The sequence below is a fragment of the Rhinopithecus bieti genome, unplaced genomic scaffold (assembly GCF_001698545.2).
Source record: "Rhinopithecus bieti isolate Rb0 unplaced genomic scaffold, ASM169854v2 scaffold_21022, whole genome shotgun sequence".
Classification (NCBI taxonomy): Eukaryota; Metazoa; Chordata; class Mammalia; order Primates; family Cercopithecidae; genus Rhinopithecus; species Rhinopithecus bieti.
In genome coordinates this window covers 914,747-933,359 of record NW_016810401.1, presented here as the reverse complement: position 1 = coordinate 933,359, position 18,613 = coordinate 914,747, and the positions used below count along the sequence as shown (strand labels likewise).

Genomic DNA, 18,613 nt, shown 5'->3' with positions numbered 1-18,613 from the left:
GGCTATATATTGGACAAATTAAGAAGAGAGCACAGATTCTGTCTTGTTGGGTGGTAGAAAACTGAGTAAGAAAAAGGCATAGGCTTGTTCTAGAATTTACATAATAATACCATACACCTGCAATTTATATGTAGAGATTTTCAATGCAGCAATACAGAAACTTATTTCACTGTTAAAAACCTATCTGATTGACAAAATTAGTGACTTTATTCTGAAAAGGGACACATTGAGATTACTAACAAGCCTCAAATCTATTCCAAAATTCAGAACAAGTTTCAAAATCTGATACCACTCCCTTTATTTATTCCTCTTCTTTTTCTCATTCCCCATGAATATGCCCACACAAAAATGTCACAGATTTCTGAGCAAATCATCTGCTAACTTCCAGGTCCACTCAACATTTTGGTATCTTCACCTACCCCCAAGCCTGGCCCTTTTGAAGGGTTTGACCTGTACCATTATTGTTGTAAACCTTAAAGATTGAGCTGCTGGTGGACTTCTCTCTTTCTTTCGTCCTCCACCAGTGATAGCTCACAAAGTTTTTTAAAAACACCTTTATTGGAGCATAATTAATATACACTAAGTTGCCCATATTTAAAATGTTCAATTTGTTTAGTTTTGATATATGTGTATACCTGTGAAATTACCAACACAATCAAGACAATGAACATATCAATTACTCCAAAAAACATCATGATTATCCCTTATTGTGATTCTTCCCTTGAACTCTTTCCCATCCATCTCTAAGCAACCACTGCTTCTAGTCACAGTCGATTGATTTTCACATTCCAGAATTCTATATAAATAGAATCACGCAGTATAAGATTTGTAAGAATATACTGTCCAACACTGCTATTGAAATTAATCTATTTTCTGCTTTTACAGCACAAATAACAATTAGCTTTTAAACTTTATCTTTTGCCATTAACTAGCCTTGCACAGTTAATCACATTTTACAAGAGTAAAATTTCACAGATCTCTTTCACTGTGTCATAAAATACAGTAAGAAGGAATCAATTTAGTTTCCCCAATACCAAATCTGTATTAGTCAGGGTCTTTCAGAGAGGTGGATCCAGTAGGATATATATAGACATTGAGAGTGAATTTATTAGGGGAATTGGCTTGCATAATTTTGGTGGCTGAGAAGTCCCATGATAGGCCGTCTGTAAGCTGAAGACCATGGGATGACTGTAGCATGACTCAGCCCAAGTCCGAAGGCCTCAGCACCAGGGAAGCCCATGGTGTAACTCTCAGTCTGAGGCTAAAAGCCTTAGCATTCTGGAGCCACTCCAGATATAATTGCTGTAGTTGAAAGGCCAGTGAACCTGCAGTTCTGCTGTCCAAAGTAGCACAAGAAAAGTCTGTCCCAGCTCTGAGAGAGAGATCAATTTTCCTTCTGCATTTGTTCTCTCTGGTTCCCTGATGCAGGCCAGCACTGAGGGAAGATCTTCCCCACCTAGTCCACTCAGACTCACACACTAATCTTATCCATTATTTTGGATGTGTCTGGAAGCACTCTTATAGACCCATGAAAAATAATGCTTTATCAAGTGTCTAGATAGTCCTTAATCCAATCAAGTTGACACCTAAAATTATGTCTATAAATGCACCCCTTGTCAACTTGGCACCCATACTTAATTGCATCTCCTTAAACTATACTTAATTTCCAAATAAAGGCAATACCAAGGGGATAGTTCTGCCTAACATGTTGTAATTAACAGAATGCAACTATCCTGTATGCAACCAAAAATGTACCGATGTCTTCCCCAGAATTCAACTTTCAGAATTTCAACATTCTGAATTGTAATTTCTGCAGTTTTGATGTTAGGAATTTTAGATTTCAGAGATGTTGATCTTTAGGGATGTTGAACTTTGGGATTTTAACATTTAGGATTATGGCATTTCTAATTGCGTGTTTTGAGATTATAATCAGCACTCCCCCCGACTCCCCAAAAAAGAAACTACACAACATGGACTCAGAGGTTTGTAAACAGCAATTTATTTCTTTGTTTTGGAGGCTGGGAAGTCCAAGATCAAGATCCTGTCAGATTCAGTGTCTGGTGAGAGTCCACTTCCAGGGTTATAGATTACCATTTTTAAGCTGTACTTCACATGGCAAAAGGGATCAGTCGTCTCTCAGGGATCTCTTTCATGAAGGCAATAACCCCATTCATGAAGGCGGAGCCCTCATGACCTAGTTGTCTCCCAAAGGCCCTACCTACTAATACCTTGGAGGTTAGGATCTCAACATATGAATTTTGAGGAGACACAAACATTTAGACCATAGCACTAAGTAATATTTTGTTTAATTCCAGACATTGTAAACTAAACTTTGCTGAGTTTTAAATTATTTTTATTGCTTTAGATATTTCAAGGTTTAGTCTAGAACACTGTTATGTTCTTGGAAACAATTTGATTCTTTGGGTCTTGTCTTTAAAATTTGTTAGGTGGGATCCAATCAGCAAGTAGCTAGGGCTAATTCTTTCCCACCACTGTGGTAAGACTCATCTGTGAACTCTACCCAATACCCCATGAATTGTGAGTTTTCCATGTGAATGGTCGCTTTTCCTGGCCCTGTGTGTAACTCTAATCCTTTCATTATTCTTTCCCCAGACTCAGGTAATTTTCTCACATGCATGCACTTAACAATACTCAGCTGAATACTCAAAGGGGACTCTACAGATATTCAGCTCTCTCTCCTTGCCTCCTCCCTACTCCCGCTCTCTCTCTCTCGCTCTCGCTCTCGCTCTCGCTCTCGCTCTCGCTCTCTCTCCCTGCAACTTTCTCCTCTATGAGGCTATTTCCTGTGAATTCTAGCCACCTTAGTCTCCCAGATTCTCAGCTGCTTCTCCCCAACTCTGGTACTCCTCTGATCATTCTCTGGGTTTCCTACTCCACGGTAGCTTGGAAACTACCTCAAGGCAGTAAACTCAGCTTAGTTTCTCATCGCTCATGGATCACAATCCTTGAGATCCAGGCAACAACTATTCTTGTTGCCTCATTTTCAGTGTCTTGAAAATCACTGCTACACATGTTTGGTTTGGCTTTTAGTTGTTTCAGGTGGGATGGTAAACACACTTCCTGTTTCTTCATTTTGAATAAAAGCAAAAATGTCTTGTTCACCTAGCTTTTTAATTTTGCACCAATCTATTTCTTCCATTTTCTACTATATCTTTTCAATTAGGCTCTTATTCTACTAGGTTTTGCTATAATATTCACTTTCACTGCATTTAGTCTTGCTCTTATTTCCATTTTTACCCTGGCCACCAATCATCCTCAAAGTTGCTAGCAAGATGAGATACGTAAAAGACAAATCACTTTAATATTCATGTTTCAAACTATTTAATGTCATTACTTGCCTGCAGTGTAAAATTATAATTCTTTAACTTGGTATATAAAACTCCTCTTCATGTAGTCCTTGTTTACCTCAGCAATAATAACAACATTATCAACAACAACAACAACAACAAAAAGGTAATATTGAGCCTACCATCTGGCAGGGACTGGTAGATGTCTTTTTGAAAAAAAGGCAGTTCCTATCCTGGTATCTTAAGACTAGCAAGTAAGATAAACAATAAATATAAAAACATAATCAACAGTCCTCATAAGTACAGGGTATCTTGAGTGTTTATTTTCTGGGGTCATTCAGGGTTGGAGTTATTTCTCCTAGTGAAGGGATGTTTAACTGAGAAATAAAGAGTTATCTTAGAGAAAGGTACTGGTAGGGAGGCAGTAAACACAGAAGGAACAATATGTATGACATACTATGAGGCAGGGAGAAATTTGGCATGCCCAAGAAATGGAAGAAAGCAGGGTGCCTTTGTTGACTGAGTTCTAGTGAATGTCTCTTTGGAAGGCTGGAGATGCTACTTTAATTCCCCATTTCAGGCCCATCACTAACACCTGACAGTATGTATGCCATGACAAACTATTAGTAGTTATTTTGAGCTGATATGTTTTTATATATATATATTCATTTGTATGTGCTGTTTCTTATGCCTTAAACTCCTTTATCATTTGTCCCTTTGGCAATGTTTTTCTCATCTTTTAGGACACAATTTAAGCCTTTCCTCAGAGAAAAGAGTTTTCTGACTGTTCATTCCTTTCTCTCAATAGATAGGACTACTTCATCCATTATTTTTACCCCCACACTTTAACTTTATGTTCATTGTTATTATCATATGTGTTTCTCTTACTTGAATCTGAGTTATATAGAGCTAAAACCATGTTTTGCTAATTTTTGTTTCACCATTTGTAATATCAGTAATAGTCACGGCTAATTCTCTTGGTGTACTTCATCCCATTAGAAAAGAAATGACAAATGCTGTGTCTCAACAACTTACGCAAAATTACTCATTAGGCACATTTGATTATGGAAATAAAATTAAAAGTGGATATAATAAAACATTAATTATTTAATTATGTTTTACCTGTTTTGCTTTAGTTTTTTTACATAATTTTCAACATGACAGTACCTTTTGTGTCTCATCTATTTGTCCAAAATGAAGTTCAAAATGTAAAATATTTAATTCAGCAACAGCAGCCTATGAGTTAGTATTTCCTCTAATTTTTCGAAATCTGTGGGAAGTGTTTCCCAATTTCCTTTGGTTGTTTCATGTCCCATATTGAAGAAAACATGAGTACGAAAGGGAACCTCAGCTCTTTCAATGACTTCTCTTTTTGGGTTGACTCCGCCTCCATATGTAGCCTTTTCATTTTCATGAGAGTGAAGTGATTTTTAGAATCCTTAGTCCTTTTCTTTAGAAGAACATTTCTACGGAACAATACAAGAAGATTTAAGAATCATTGAAGTTATAAAACTTTGGAATGAACAAACTCAGAATGGTGCCACTTGAAGACTCTGGATCTGCTGGTAAAAGCTTCTCATTTATTCTACATTTCCCCTTTAATGGGGTATATTATTATGACAGTCAATGGATGTGATTTAAAAGTGATTGGCATGAGAAGAGTAAGGAGTGGAAAAAGGACATAGGCTTATATGGCAGCATCTTTGATCTGCCATAGATTCAAAATTGAAGATGTGATATAGGAATCAGAGTTGGCATTAATTTTGTAAAACTGTTGAGGTGAAATTAAGTCAGGAACTAAAGTTAACTGAAATGTATTGAGTATGAAAAAATAGTTGTTAGAAAAGATGGAATACGCAGAAATGAATATGGATAGAGAGTTAATTACATAAAGAAGATTATCTACTCTGATAAGTGAGTTATCTATTTCGAGAGTTATTTGGACATGTTAAAATTATTTAGCATTTTTAGTTTTAAATTAGTGTTGGGTTAGAGTAATAAGAAGATATGAGAGTAATAACAGCATTAAAGAGTGTATTATGTGATAATGATACAGGTAAAGATGACAAGATTTAATATTTGGGCTTTTCAGATATGAATATCATCACTTTATTCCATCAAGGTATTGTTCAGCTAGCTACTATTTGGCAAGCATCAAGCCAGGTACTGGTGAAATTATGGTGAACATGATAGATATAATTCATTTACTCATGGAACTTATCCTCTATCAGTGTGGCTCAGGTAGTCTTGAAGATGGGGGCATCCGTAATTGAATATCGAGGTGGTTAGGGAATAGAGAAATCTCAGGATACCTTCCCTGTGCCTGCTGGGAGAATTGTCTGCTATAAGTTTCATTGATGTTGTTCTCATTTTCCAGGTTTTAAGGGTTGCCCTTGCAATTCTCATTTCCACCACCAACCTTCTTCTAGTCCCTCACCTCTAGGTTGCCTATAAACATGAACATTTTCAAAGCTATTTCACTGAAACTATATGAGCCTGGGTATGAATGTTTCCTGCCCGCCTTGCAATTTAAAAGGAAGGGTTTTCTGTCTTGGTTTGACCTGCTTTGTTAATTAACCTCTGAAACCGTCTGTCTTCTCCAAAGTCTCTTTTTGGGAAGATGCTACTTTTGCCCTCTTCTTTTTCACAGACGTCAGAAGACATTTTGTCAACTTGAGTCCCTTCACTATTGCTGTGATCTTACTTCTCAGTGCCTGTTTTGTCACCAGTTCTCTTGGTGAGTACTCTGTCAAATTTACTTACAGGCTTTGCCCACTCTGACAAGAACAGTTAAAAGGCAAACAATTTTTCCGAAGGCTGAGTAGCATCTAAAAACTAGGTGACATGCTCCATGTATTCAAAGGATCAGATATTATTAAAAGCACACAATAAAAATCTAACCATGCGACACCAAAATATTAGCATGGTTCCTCACCAAATAAAATAAACTCACAGCAGAAAAATGAATTTTACTTAAAGATTAGAAATAATGTTGAGCTAAAAAATAGGAAAGAATACAAAGGAGGAGAAACTTCAGAATCATTAGAACAAAAGTGAATTTGGGAAACACATTAGTAAATTCAAATGCCAAAATTTATCTAAAAATGTATTGAGAGATGCCTGGTTGTTGGGACCACTGGATTCCTAAATAAAGCTAAAATAATGCCAAGGAGGCAACTGAGATCATCTATCATCTGGGGGTGGGAAGAGAGTACAAAGAGATTTATTTTTTGGTAGAAAATAGCAGGAAAATATATCCATCTTAATTTTATTTAAGTAGATAAGTTTCAGTCTAGTGTTTTAAGATTTATGCTATTTTACATATTTGTATGAAATAAGGGTTAAATTTCTTACAACTAGTCTTTTCATCTTCATAAATTCTCTATTAGCCTTCTTTCTATCAACCTTACGATTTTGGAGAAATGTAAAAAGTTTATCCCCATAACATTTTGTAGCATCGTATTTAACTCGAAAACGCTTCATGGAAATTATATAAATTGCCACTATTAAGACTCTCCAACCATAAAATAAAGCTATTAAACACTATTGTGTTACTTGCCTTTACTGGTTATATAGCACTGCTTAATTTGAAACCAGTGATACTGATACTTATATTTGAATGACTGTGAAGTAACATTCTTCTATTTTACCATGTATAGAACTAGGATGGTTCTCAAATCTGAGTTTGAAGGATCAATAATTTATGTAAAAAATAATTTTTTACCTGCTTTTTGCGACCTTGGCCAATGACTGTCTTAATCCATTGTTGCAGGAGGAACAGACAAGGAGCTGAGGCTAGTGGATGGTGAAAACAAGTGTAGTGGGAGAGTGGAAGTGAAAGTCCAGGAGGAGTGGGGAACGGTGTGTAATAATGGCTGGAGCATGGAAGCAGTCTCTGTGATTTGTAACCAGCTGGGATGTCCAACTGCTATCAAAGCCACTGGATGGGCTAATTCCAGTGCAGGTTCTGGACGCATTTGGATGGATCATGTTTCTTGTCGTGGGAATGAGTCAGCTCTTTGGGACTGCAAACATGATGGATGGGGAAAGCATAGTAACTGTACTCACCAACAAGATGCTGGAGTGACCTGTTCAGGTAAGACTTGCATTAGTCAAAGCCTCAACACAAAATCCTTGGTGGGGAAGAAATATGCAGATGGGTTAAAACCTAGAATAAGCCACTTTCCTGTAAGCAATCTAGTTCTTGTATAAAAGTACTCAATCCATTGCTAGAAAACCACAAAACACAAGGTCATTTTTTTTTTTAAAATAAAAATAATTCTGAACACTGTGATTAATGAGGAAGTGACTGGCTTCAATTTTATACGTGATCTTAGCCAAAAAGCCAAAAAGTGGTGGCTTAAATTTTATATTCAGTAAGCTTAATGTAACCTACTATTCCTATATCATAAAAATATCATGACATCTAAGTTATTTCCTTGTTCTGTTTCCCAGTGACTTGTTTTGATGTATTGACCCACAAATTATTACCCTTTTGTCCATTAACTGATAATCAACTTAGTGAACAAAAATCAACTATTTCTAGCTTTAATACATCATTTCTTGTTGTAGGAAGGATTATTTGAAACTATAATTGCTTGATCCAGTGTGCAGTGCTATTCATTTCATTTATGTTGTGGTTTTAATTTATAAAACATCTTCATATGTTTTATTGCAATTGGCCCCACAATAACTGAGAAAGCCATGTGTCAAGACTTTCTGCTGGCAAATCCCAAGGGCACATTTCTGACCCAATTCAGATTCCTGGGCTCCCCATTTCTCCAGCCTGGAGTGCGATGGTACGATCTCGGCTCACTGCAACCTCCACCTCCCAGGTTCAAGCGATTCTCCTGCCTTAGCCTCCTGAGTAGCTGGGATTATAGGCACCTGCCACCACACCTGTCTAATTTTTGTATTTTTAGCAGAGACGGGGTTTCACCATGTTGGCCCGGCTGGTCTCGAACTCCTGACCTCAGGTGATCTGCCTGCCTTGGCTTCCCAAAATGCTGGAATTACAGGCGTGAGCCACCATGATTGGCCTGTTTCATTAATTTTTTATGCAACCCTCTCACCTCCCAGCCTCTTTCTCTCCCAGAAGACCGACTATAGAAAGGACTTATCTCTGTCCAGGCATTGTGACGTGATAAGAGAAACACACAGTAGCATCTAGAAAAATGCTGAAATAAATTTTCCATAGCTAATATCCTATGATTTTGTGCAAGTTGTCAAATCTCTTTAAACTTCAGTCTCTGAGGACTCAATGATATAATACATGTAAAACTACTGGCATACTGTTTGGTACATAACAGGTGCTGAAGATCCTCATGGTTCTCTTGGTGACTCAGTTCTCTTTCTTCTTTCTCCTCTTCCTCTTCCATCTCCTCCTTCTTTCCTCTTATTTTTAATCACTATGGGAGGTGTGAAATGGAGAATAACAAAAGTAACATCTACTGCAAAGTTTAAAATTATCATAAATTTTAGCAGGCTCTTATCATAATTATTGCTGTCTATAGAACGAGCTGTTTAGCTAAAACATCAGTGTAGTACTTTTAGCTCTTATTTTCTGTTGTTTTATAACTACCAGTGGAGTTAATCAATTTGCTTTTTGAAATTTATACACCTAAAGCTTTAACTGGAGTCAAATTTAAATAAGTTGAGTCGTATTTATCTATTTCTATATAAAAAGAGTATTTACATCTATCCTAGTAATGGAAGGAAACAAAACAAAACAGAAAGTTTAAAAACTTTAATCTGTAAATATTTTCCTTTGTAAGTAGATACAGATAAAAATCCTAATTGCTTCCTAGATTTTAACATACTAAAATTCTCCACTGTGTGGAGCTGGGCAACATCCAAAATCAGGCACCATTTTAAGGACAACATCAAATCCCAAGTGTCCAGAGGAAACTTATTTTCTAAAGTCACTTCTAAATGAATGTAACTTCTGAACTCTGGTCTTTTCTCTGCTCCAGATGGATCCAATTTGGAAATGAGGCTGACGAATGGAGGGAATATGTGTTCTGGAAGAATAGAGATCAAATTCCAAGGACAGTGGGGAACAGTGTGTGATGATAACTTCAACATCGATCATGCATCTGTGGTTTGTAAACAACTTGAATGTGGAAGTGCTGTCAGTTTCTCTGGTTCAGCTAATTTTGGAGAAGGCTCTGGACCAATCTGGTTTGATGATCTTATATGCAACGGAAATGAGTCAGCTCTCTGGAACTGCAAACATCAAGGATGGGGAAAGCATAACTGTGATCATGCTGAGGATGCTGGAGTGATTTGCTCAAGTAAGGACTGATCTTGGCTCATTCTATTCTCCAGGAGAGGACAAAAGAAAGGGGTAATAAATCTTAAAAGCCTGAACTCTTAAGAACATAATGAAGTCTGTTTCTTTTGTCACCACATTTTAACCTAACTTCAGGTTTCATTCTGATACCTGTGGACTTTTTACCTTAACTGAAATTAGGAGAAATAGGTTAGGGAAGAAGGGTGTATAGTGAAACTGAGATCCAGGTCATAAGAAAAGAAGACAGTGTTTAGGAAAAGCCCATAAAGAAAGGGAGAGACCGAAAAGAAAAAGAGGGGAGAAAGGAAGGAAGGAAGGGCTTTACTAGGAAATTTTGCACTATGAAGTTTTAAGACGAAACCACTCCAGTTATCATCTAATCCACAAAAGCCTCCTCATTAGCCTCATTAACCCACTCCTTCCCAAATCATTTTTCAAATTCACAGAAGCAAATCACTTTTTAAAAATCAATATTGGTTTCCCATTAAAATTTTATTTATACTAGATATGCATTGTATCTGTCTAGAGACTTTCATGTTGATACTCAGACTGGGGGCAGGTACAATGGTTTGTGTGTGCAGAGAACCACTCTTCGTTTTTCTGTTGAATTCTTAGTATAAAAGGAGATTGAGTGTGTCTTGAACCCCAGAGAACACTTAGGAAAATAAGAGTAAAAAATCCCTATCTTCACCAGGTCTCTTTCTCTTTCTCTCTTTCTCTCTCTCTCTGTGCAAATAAATGAACTTCCATTCAAACTCATTTAAAACGAAGAGAATACTGGCTCACAAAACTGGGAAATTCAGAGGGTATAGTTAGCCTCATGCGTGGTTGGATTCAGGTTCTTGAACAATGTCATCTGGGTTCTATCTCTTTCTGCATGTCTTGAACAGGCTTTTCTTGTTGAAAATGTGATCAGCTATAGCCTGAACCACAATGAATGGAACTCCTACAAGAAAGATAGGTTTTGTTAGCTAAAGAATGTGAAGAATTTGGAGTAGAAAAATCACAAACAATACCTTCCATTCTCTTTTATCCATCAAAATTTCTCTAGGCCCCCAGTTAGCACATGCTGAGGAATCACAATAAATAATATTGTGAGAATGAAAATGGAAACTGCCAGAGGAAAAAACCAGTTTAATTTATTACAGAATATTCTTCAGAATCAACGTCTATTCTTTGAAGAATATTGATTTGGGGAAGGTGAAAATTGTAGTACTGAAGCCTCCTTTCTCTTTGCTCTGCTTTTAAACTAAGGAAGTGGACACAACAGGTTCAGGTATACAACACAGCCTAGGTAGTATCAATGGAGAATGCAGTCAGAGGCAAAAGGGATTGCTAAGTATGGAGGCAAACTGAAGGATGTGGGTGCCAGTTAAACACATGCGAATATATATTAACCAGAAAAAGTAAACAGTTCTAACAAGAACTCTGTGGTGGTCAAATAGCAGGTCCTAGATGAAATTCAGTCCCTGGATCTCCTGTTAGAAACACTTCCTGTAGTATATGCTATCTATACTGAGATGTCCATCTTCTTGCCTGATCCACTCCTCCTTCCATCTTGAATGATTTCCAGTGCTAGTATAGTACATCACAGTTTTCTCTGTCTCCACTTACATCTCTCCCGTTTTCCTTAACTCATCTTAGGTACAGCTATTTATAGTCTCATGTTCTTACTTCCTTATCGCAGACCTGTTGTGTATCTCTGTTACAGAGGGAGCAGATCTGAGCCTGAGACTGGTAGATGGAGTCACTGAATGTTCAGGAAGATTAGAAGTGAGATTCCAAGGAGAATGGGGGACAATATGTGATGACGGCTGGGACAGTCATGATGCTGCTGTGGCATGCAAGCAACTGGGATGTCCAACTGCTATCACCGCCATTGGTCGAGTTAATGCCAGTGAGGGATTTGGACACATCTGGCTTGACAGTGTTTCTTGCCAGGGACATGAACCTGCGGTCTGGCAATGTAAACACCATGAATGGGGAAAGCATTATTGCAATCACAATGAAGATGCTGGCGTAACATGTTCTGGTACGTTAAAACCCAAACCAAAACACTAAACAAAAAGAAAAGCAGAAAGAGAAAGTCCTGTGCTCCTTAGGAGTAGGAATAGATGTAAGAAGTAGAAATGCCTAGTAGATTCCTTGCTGGGAATTCCTTTATACTTGTAATCTTTGACATGTTCTTTATTCAACTAGTTTGGAGAGTTGTCTGACGTCATTCTCTGTAATAATTACTCAGACTACTGTTATGGAGCACACTTCAAACTCAGAATCTACCTGGAGCGCAGAGAGACAAAATTTCATAGGAATCTCTTTGTAAAATTTTAAATTTACTTATTTTTTTAACTTTAAGTTCTGGGATACATGTGTTTAATGTGCAGGTTTGTTACATGGGTATACATGTGCCATGGTGGTCTGCTTCACGTATCAACCTGTCATCTAGGTTTTAACCCCCCATGCATTAGGTACTTGTCCTAATGCTCTCCCTCCCCTTTCCCCCACCCCCTGACAGGCCCCAGTGTGTGATGTTCCTTTTCCTGTGTCCATGTGTTGTCATTGTTCAATTCCCAGTTATGAGTGAGAACATGAGGTGCTTGGTTTTCTGTTCTTGTGTTAGTTTGCTGAGGATGATGGTTTGTAGCTTCATCCGTGTCCCTTCAAGGGACATAACCTCATTCTTTTTTATGGCTGCGTAGTATTCCATGGTGTATGTGTACCACATGTTCTTTATCCAGTCTATTATTGATGGGCATTTGGGTTGGTTCCAAGTCTTTGCTATTGTGAATAGTGCTGCAATAAACATACATGTGCATGTGTCTTTATAGTAGAAAGATTTATAATCCTTTGGGTGTATACCCAGTAATGGGATCGCTGGGTCAAATGGTATTTCTAGTTCTAGATCCTTAAGGAATCACCACACTGTCTTCCATAATGGTTGAACTAATTTACACTCCCACCAAACAGTGTAAAAGCATTCCTATTTCTCCACATCCTTGCCAACATCTGTTTCCAGACTTTTTAAAGATCGCGATTCTAACTGTGATGAGATGGTATCTCATTGTGATTTTGATTTGCATTTCTCTAATGACCAGTGATGATGAGCTATTTTTCATGTTTGTTGTCCACATAAATGCCTTCTTTTCAGAAGTATCTGTTCATATCCTTCACCCACTTTTTGAGAAATCTCTTTTAAAGCAGAATTGCTTTGCTCATATCTTTCTGCCACTGACAATTTTTATCAACCCTTGAAACTGCAGTCCCATTTCTAACAAAATTTGTGGTCTATCTTATTGTTTCTTAAAAGTCAGGAAATAAGTAAGCTATAATTTCCAGTGTATCAGTATCAGAGAAGAAAAAAGACAAAAAAATCCTCTGGAAGCTAACCTCCATATGTATCGATGGTTTAAGTTTATGTTTCTTTTGCAGATGGATCAGATCTGGAGCTAAGACTTAGAGGTGGAGGCAGCCGCTGTGCTGGGACAGTTGAGGTGGAGATTCAGAGACTGTTAGGGAAGGTGTGTGACAGAGGCTGGGGACTGAAAGAAGCTGATGTGGTTTGCAGGCAGCTGGGATGTGGATCTGCACTCAAAACATCCTATCAAGTATACTCCAAAATCCAGGCAACAAACACGTGGCTGTTTCTAAGTAGCTGTAATGGAAATGAAACTTCTCTTTGGGACTGCAAGAACTGGCAATGGGGTGGACTTACCTGTGATCACTATGAAGAAGCCAAAATTACCTGCTCAGGTATGAGTTTCAATCAACTTGTTAAGAAGAAGGGTGTAAATTTCCAGTACTGCCTTTGACATTGAAAAGAAACATTGGTCCTTATGACTAGATCATTCTCAAGAAACCAGAAAATATCTATACAAATTCCACCGGGAGAGACAGATAAGTTTACAATTCACATTGCACTTTAGATAGAAGTGTTTAGGTTTTGCTCACTTTGGTTTTGAGTAATTTTAAATCAATAGAGGTATAAGAGATTAAGGAGGATTGAAATTTAAAAAAGAGAATTCAATATTTCTTTCACAGGATGTCACCAAAAGATTTAAAAATAACCATGTTGGATAAACTGACATAACCTTCAGCTCCCTCTATTGTACTGTGAAAGAATTGTCTTTTTTTTGAAAACCTGTGGATATTTCACTGCAACCTCTTTAAAAAGCTCAAAAATGAGTTGTAAACTGGTTGGGTTTGTGGATAATCTTTAGTATTTTATGCTAATTATATTTATACAAATGCTAACTTTGTTGAAAAGTGATGCTTTAAAAATAATTCTAAAGTAAATGTAGCTTTTACTCTGCAATGGAAAGACTTTAGAAAACACAGTGTACAAGAAAACCATTAAACATGTAGAGACCTCACAGAATGGAAACTTGTACGTGTTGCACGTCCTCTAACCAACAGTATGACTCCAGATACCTCCCAACCTAGGCATGCAGCGAGGGACATTTCCCTGATGTAACAAATGGTGCTTACTTCTAGTTAAGTGGAAATTATCCTCCAATTGAAAAAAAGGCAATCATTTAAGATGTAAATTTGAATTGCTATATTACTTTTTAAAAAATGTTCTTGACCTGGCAATATAATCACATGGTTTAAACTTCAAAAGAAAAAAGTGTAAACTCTTCCCCCACTACTATCCAATTCTTTTCCTCACAGTCAACTTATGTGGTTGGAATATTTATATATTATTTGAGATATTTCAGGTAAATACAAGAAAATACAAACAAATCTATATATAGCTATCATTTGCTTTCATTATCCAACGGGTGACATGTTGTATAAATTGTTTTGTACCTTAAGTAATCACTTAGTAAAATTTCTTGATCAAATTTCACATCAGTATTTAAAGAGCTGTCTGAAATTACTTCCATATCTATAACATTTCTTATCATTTATTACTGTGTGTATTCATTTATTCTTTTAATTTCTTTTACCTGACAAGATTAGCCATTTTCTTAGCTAAATTTTTTAGAAAATCATTATTTGGATTTTAAAAAATTAATGTTACCTTTATTTGCTTTCGAATTCATTAAAATTTACTTTTTTTCTAATAATTCTCTTCAGATTTCCTGAAGTTTGATTTCTTTTTGGCCCCTAACTTCTTGAGTTGAGTCTTAAGTTTTATTTCTTCTGTTTTACCAATATAAATATTTTAGGTTATAGGTTTTTCTTCTAAATTTATAATGGTTTGTATATTTTCTTATTAATTGTATTTTACATTGATTAGCATTAAGTTCTGCTGTATGTAAAAGAGAAACAAATAATAGTGGCTAAAGAAAGACAGTGTTTACTTTTTCTCATTTAAAATTAGTCAAATAGGTAAGCAGTTTAAGGCTGTTTTGGTGTCTCTGTTGTCACCAAGAAACATCCAGAATAGATTTGCTGAAGTGATTATCAAATGCTACTGGACAGGAAGGATGAGCCATCCTGCAGCTCAGAGAGTTCCTTGGAAAGCCAATCTAGTAAATGACGTGCTGGCCTCTGAGAAGGTGTCTTCTGTCCACTCTCCTTCATGGGCCCCAGTGTTGCTCTCCGGGTAGTTCTTCCTGGCACATTATTCTTCACAGTTACATCCAAGTTTGGTTTGGAGAGTATCTCTAGCTAAGGACAGCACACCTTTCACAATCCACTTTCTGCTAATATTGGTTTAGGGACCTTTGGATTACTTTAAAGATTGGCTAATTAAGGGCTGATGTCAGCTACTCTCAAATTCAACAAAAAAGTTCTTTACAAGGTTACTAAGCTTCTAGTCTACTTGCTTTATAACCCAATGCCATCTGAAAGTAGCTATAGTCCAAGAGCATATAAATATACTTTGATCTATGCTATGACCAGCCCTTCTCTTTAATTATTGACCACTGCCTTAAGGCCATTTGAAACTGTGGGTTTGGGAGGAAGGACAAGACCTAAATTCCGTCTTTGCCAGTGGACTCATTGCCTTTGTATCTGGAGCATCAGTTTTATCTTCTGATAAGGCTATAGTTTTACCACCATCTCAATTTGGGGGACAGGATACTTAGAGTTTTATCTTCAATTTTTCAATTCCAAATTATGGGACTCTTGATTAACTATGTACAACACCTGCAGGCAGACCATACCACCTTATAAAATTGATATTCCTCCTCCCATTTCTGCTTGCATTCTGACTACTGTAGTCTGAATTCATCTTTCTTGTAAATGCTAAAAGTGGCGAGAAGAATCCACGTCATGCAAATATTCTGATTTTTTTGTAGTTTTGTTTCTTGTACTTTGCCCAATAAATTCTGCATTTTTTAAGCATCAGTGAGCACACGGTTTTCTTTTCAAAGTGAGGTTTGCCCAAATATTTTACCATGTGTAAGACTCATTAGCTTTTTAGCCTCTCATACCTGAGTCATTAATCCATTCTGCCCATCAACTCCATTCAACCACACCCATATTTTAGGTTGCATTACTAGAATCCCTTACTTATGGTAACATGTTCTAAATTATTCAGGATTCTATTGAGATGTGTATAATAGAAATCATAAATAATATACATTTGCAACTTAAGATGGGCTCCGTACTTTACAGAGCTGTATTTTTGTTTGCTATTTGCCATGTGCACTTTTTATTTCCTTTTGCAAACTCCTTTGTTATATTTCTGTAGGTTTTGGAAGTTCTTCTACTTATGTTGGGGCCTTGGTTTTAGCTTTTACATGTTTTGATAGTAATATACTTTATACTTTTGTTTCTTGATTTACTTGATACTTTCAATGATGACATACTGATACTGTCTCTGTCAATGATGACATGCTGTCTCTTTCAATAATGGACATGCTGTCTCTGTGCCTGCCAAATACAAGCTACGAATTTGATAATCTGTTTAAATTCTTTAACTTTTATATAGCACAGGGCTATATAGCTGAAAAGAACCAGAAGAATTCAACTAAGCAGGAGAATTGGAAACAATTTAAGATAAATTGTTGACAGAAAAAGGTCTAGGAAATTTTGGTCATAAACTTACTTTGAATCTCAGACATTTTGTTTGTGATGTCTGTGTATGTACTAGAGAGGACATCTGACCTTAAGAAACAGTTCATTTGAGCTATGCTGTATTTCAACTTAGGATTGAGAAATAATTCTGAGATTATGATGATCTCCATACTTCTTCAGAGTCTGAAAAGCATTAAATGTTGAAAATACATTAATGCTTCTTTAAATCATAATTGTATATTTTATTTATCACTAAACAAAAGGAAGTAATTCTAGTTAATTATATCTCTAATTATGTTTTTTATAATATATATATATATTTTTTTTTTTTTTTTTTTTGAGACGGAGGTCTCGCTCTGTCCCCGGGCTGGCGGGCACAGGTGGCGGGATCTCAAGCTCACTGCAAGCTCCACCGTCTGGGTTTACGCCCCATCCCTCCCTGCCTCAGCAAAAGCTCCTTTGTAAATCACTCATCTTTCTAGAGAAAGAAAGGAAAACAGATTCAGGCTCAGTCACCTATGCCAGGGGAAAAGTTGTTGAGAATGGCACTAAATCCAGGTGCAAAAATTTACTTAATTGCTTTTATGTAAAAACACAGTCAGAGATTTAGCAGAAAAAAATCAATTAAAGGGATAAATTTCCAATATTCTAACCATGTCTAAAGAGTAATGATACAAGCAAAGCGACCCATAGGATAGATTAACATGTTACTAGCAGATTCACGAAATAAAGGCTGAGGATGGAGTCTCCAAGTCACTTTCTGAGTAGGAGAATTTGTCCTCTGCCCTGACTCAAATATGTTAGGACAAAGAAAACAAGAGGATATTTATAGAAGGGACTTTTTTTCAATTGCTTAATGAGTTTTCACAATGGAAAACAAAATACTTGTTTTTTTGTTTGTTTCTTTTTAACTGGTTTTCTTTTGATTTATTTTGTTCAAGATGGATCCAAACAAAAGAATAAGAAGTTACAACAAACCAGAATTTGAGTTGATCTAGGAAATTACTTTTACTTAAAGATTTAGGGCTGTCCAAAAGGGGTTGGGATCATATGAATACTAGTTAATGATGTCTTAGAGAAATTTCATTCTTGAATAAAGATTCAAAAAGAAGAAATGAAAGACCATCCCACTCAAGGGTGGGATGTGTTGTAGAGGTGTTGTTTGCTTTAAACTCTGACCTATGTTTAGAAAATAACATGTTTTTCATCTCAAATTTGGATAGGAATTTGCTTTGTGCAGATTTAATGGATAATTGGTGAAATTTTGACATGCTGAGGTATTCTATATTGCTGTAGTAGAGAATACGGTCATATTCAAAACATTTGCTAAGACATTTCAGTATCAGGTGAAAGGTTTATGAGAGATGAAAGTAAATCAGAGTATGTAGATTGGCATGGGCTAACGGTGTATCTATATCATGGTGATAGTAACATCAACAGATTACAAAAATTGTTGATATTCGATAGCAGATATCTATAAAGGACTTAAGACCTTTAGAAGGCCTCATTTTCAACTGAATTTTCTTTATTTATTTTTTTATACTTTTAAGTTCTAGGTACATATGCACAATGTGCAGGTTTGTTACATATGTATACATGTGCCATGTTGGTGTGCTGCACCCATTAACTCGTCATTTACATTAGGTATATCTCCTAATGCTATCCTTCACCCCTTTCCCCACCCCACGACAGGCCCCAGTGTGTGATGTTCCTCTTCCTGTGTCCAAGTGTTTTTATTGTTCAATTCCCACCTATGAGTGAGAACATGCAGTGTTTGGTTTTCTCTTCTTGCGATAGTTTGCTGAGAATGATGGTTTCCAGCTGAATCCATGTCCCTACAAAGGACATGAACTCATCCTTTTTTATGGCTGCATGGTACTCCGTGGTGTATATGTCACATTTTCTTAATCCAGTCTGTCATTGATGGACATTTGGGTTGGTTCCGAGTCTTTGCTATTGTGAATAGTACCACAATAAACATACGTGTGCGTGTGTCTTTATAGCAACATGATTTATAATCCTTTGGGTATATACCCAGTAATGGGAT

The 18,613-nt window shown here is 36.6% G+C and overlaps 1 protein-coding gene across 5 annotated transcripts in view; it reads left to right on the top strand.

Annotated features, from left to right (window-relative positions):
* Window positions 1–4,629: 4,629 nt before the first annotated feature.
* The window catches only part of CD163 (CD163 molecule), a 36,357-nt gene continuing 22,373 nt past the window's right edge, over window positions 4,630–18,613 (top strand). For all 5 annotated transcript variants that reach the window (XR_001889154.1, XR_001889155.1, XM_017891871.1 and 2 more), the window contains exons 1-6: window positions 4,630–4,873; window positions 5,959–6,045; window positions 7,081–7,404; window positions 9,281–9,601; window positions 11,312–11,632; window positions 13,030–13,350. Coding sequence is in view for 3 of the 5 variants with exons in the window: in XM_017891871.1 (XP_017747360.1) it covers window positions 4,828–4,873; window positions 5,959–6,045; window positions 7,081–7,404; window positions 9,281–9,601; window positions 11,312–11,632; window positions 13,030–13,350 (1,420 nt within the window). In the remaining 2 variants the exon portion in view is untranslated. The remainder of the gene's footprint in view (window positions 4,874–5,958; window positions 6,046–7,080; window positions 7,405–9,280; window positions 9,602–11,311; window positions 11,633–13,029; window positions 13,351–18,613) is intronic.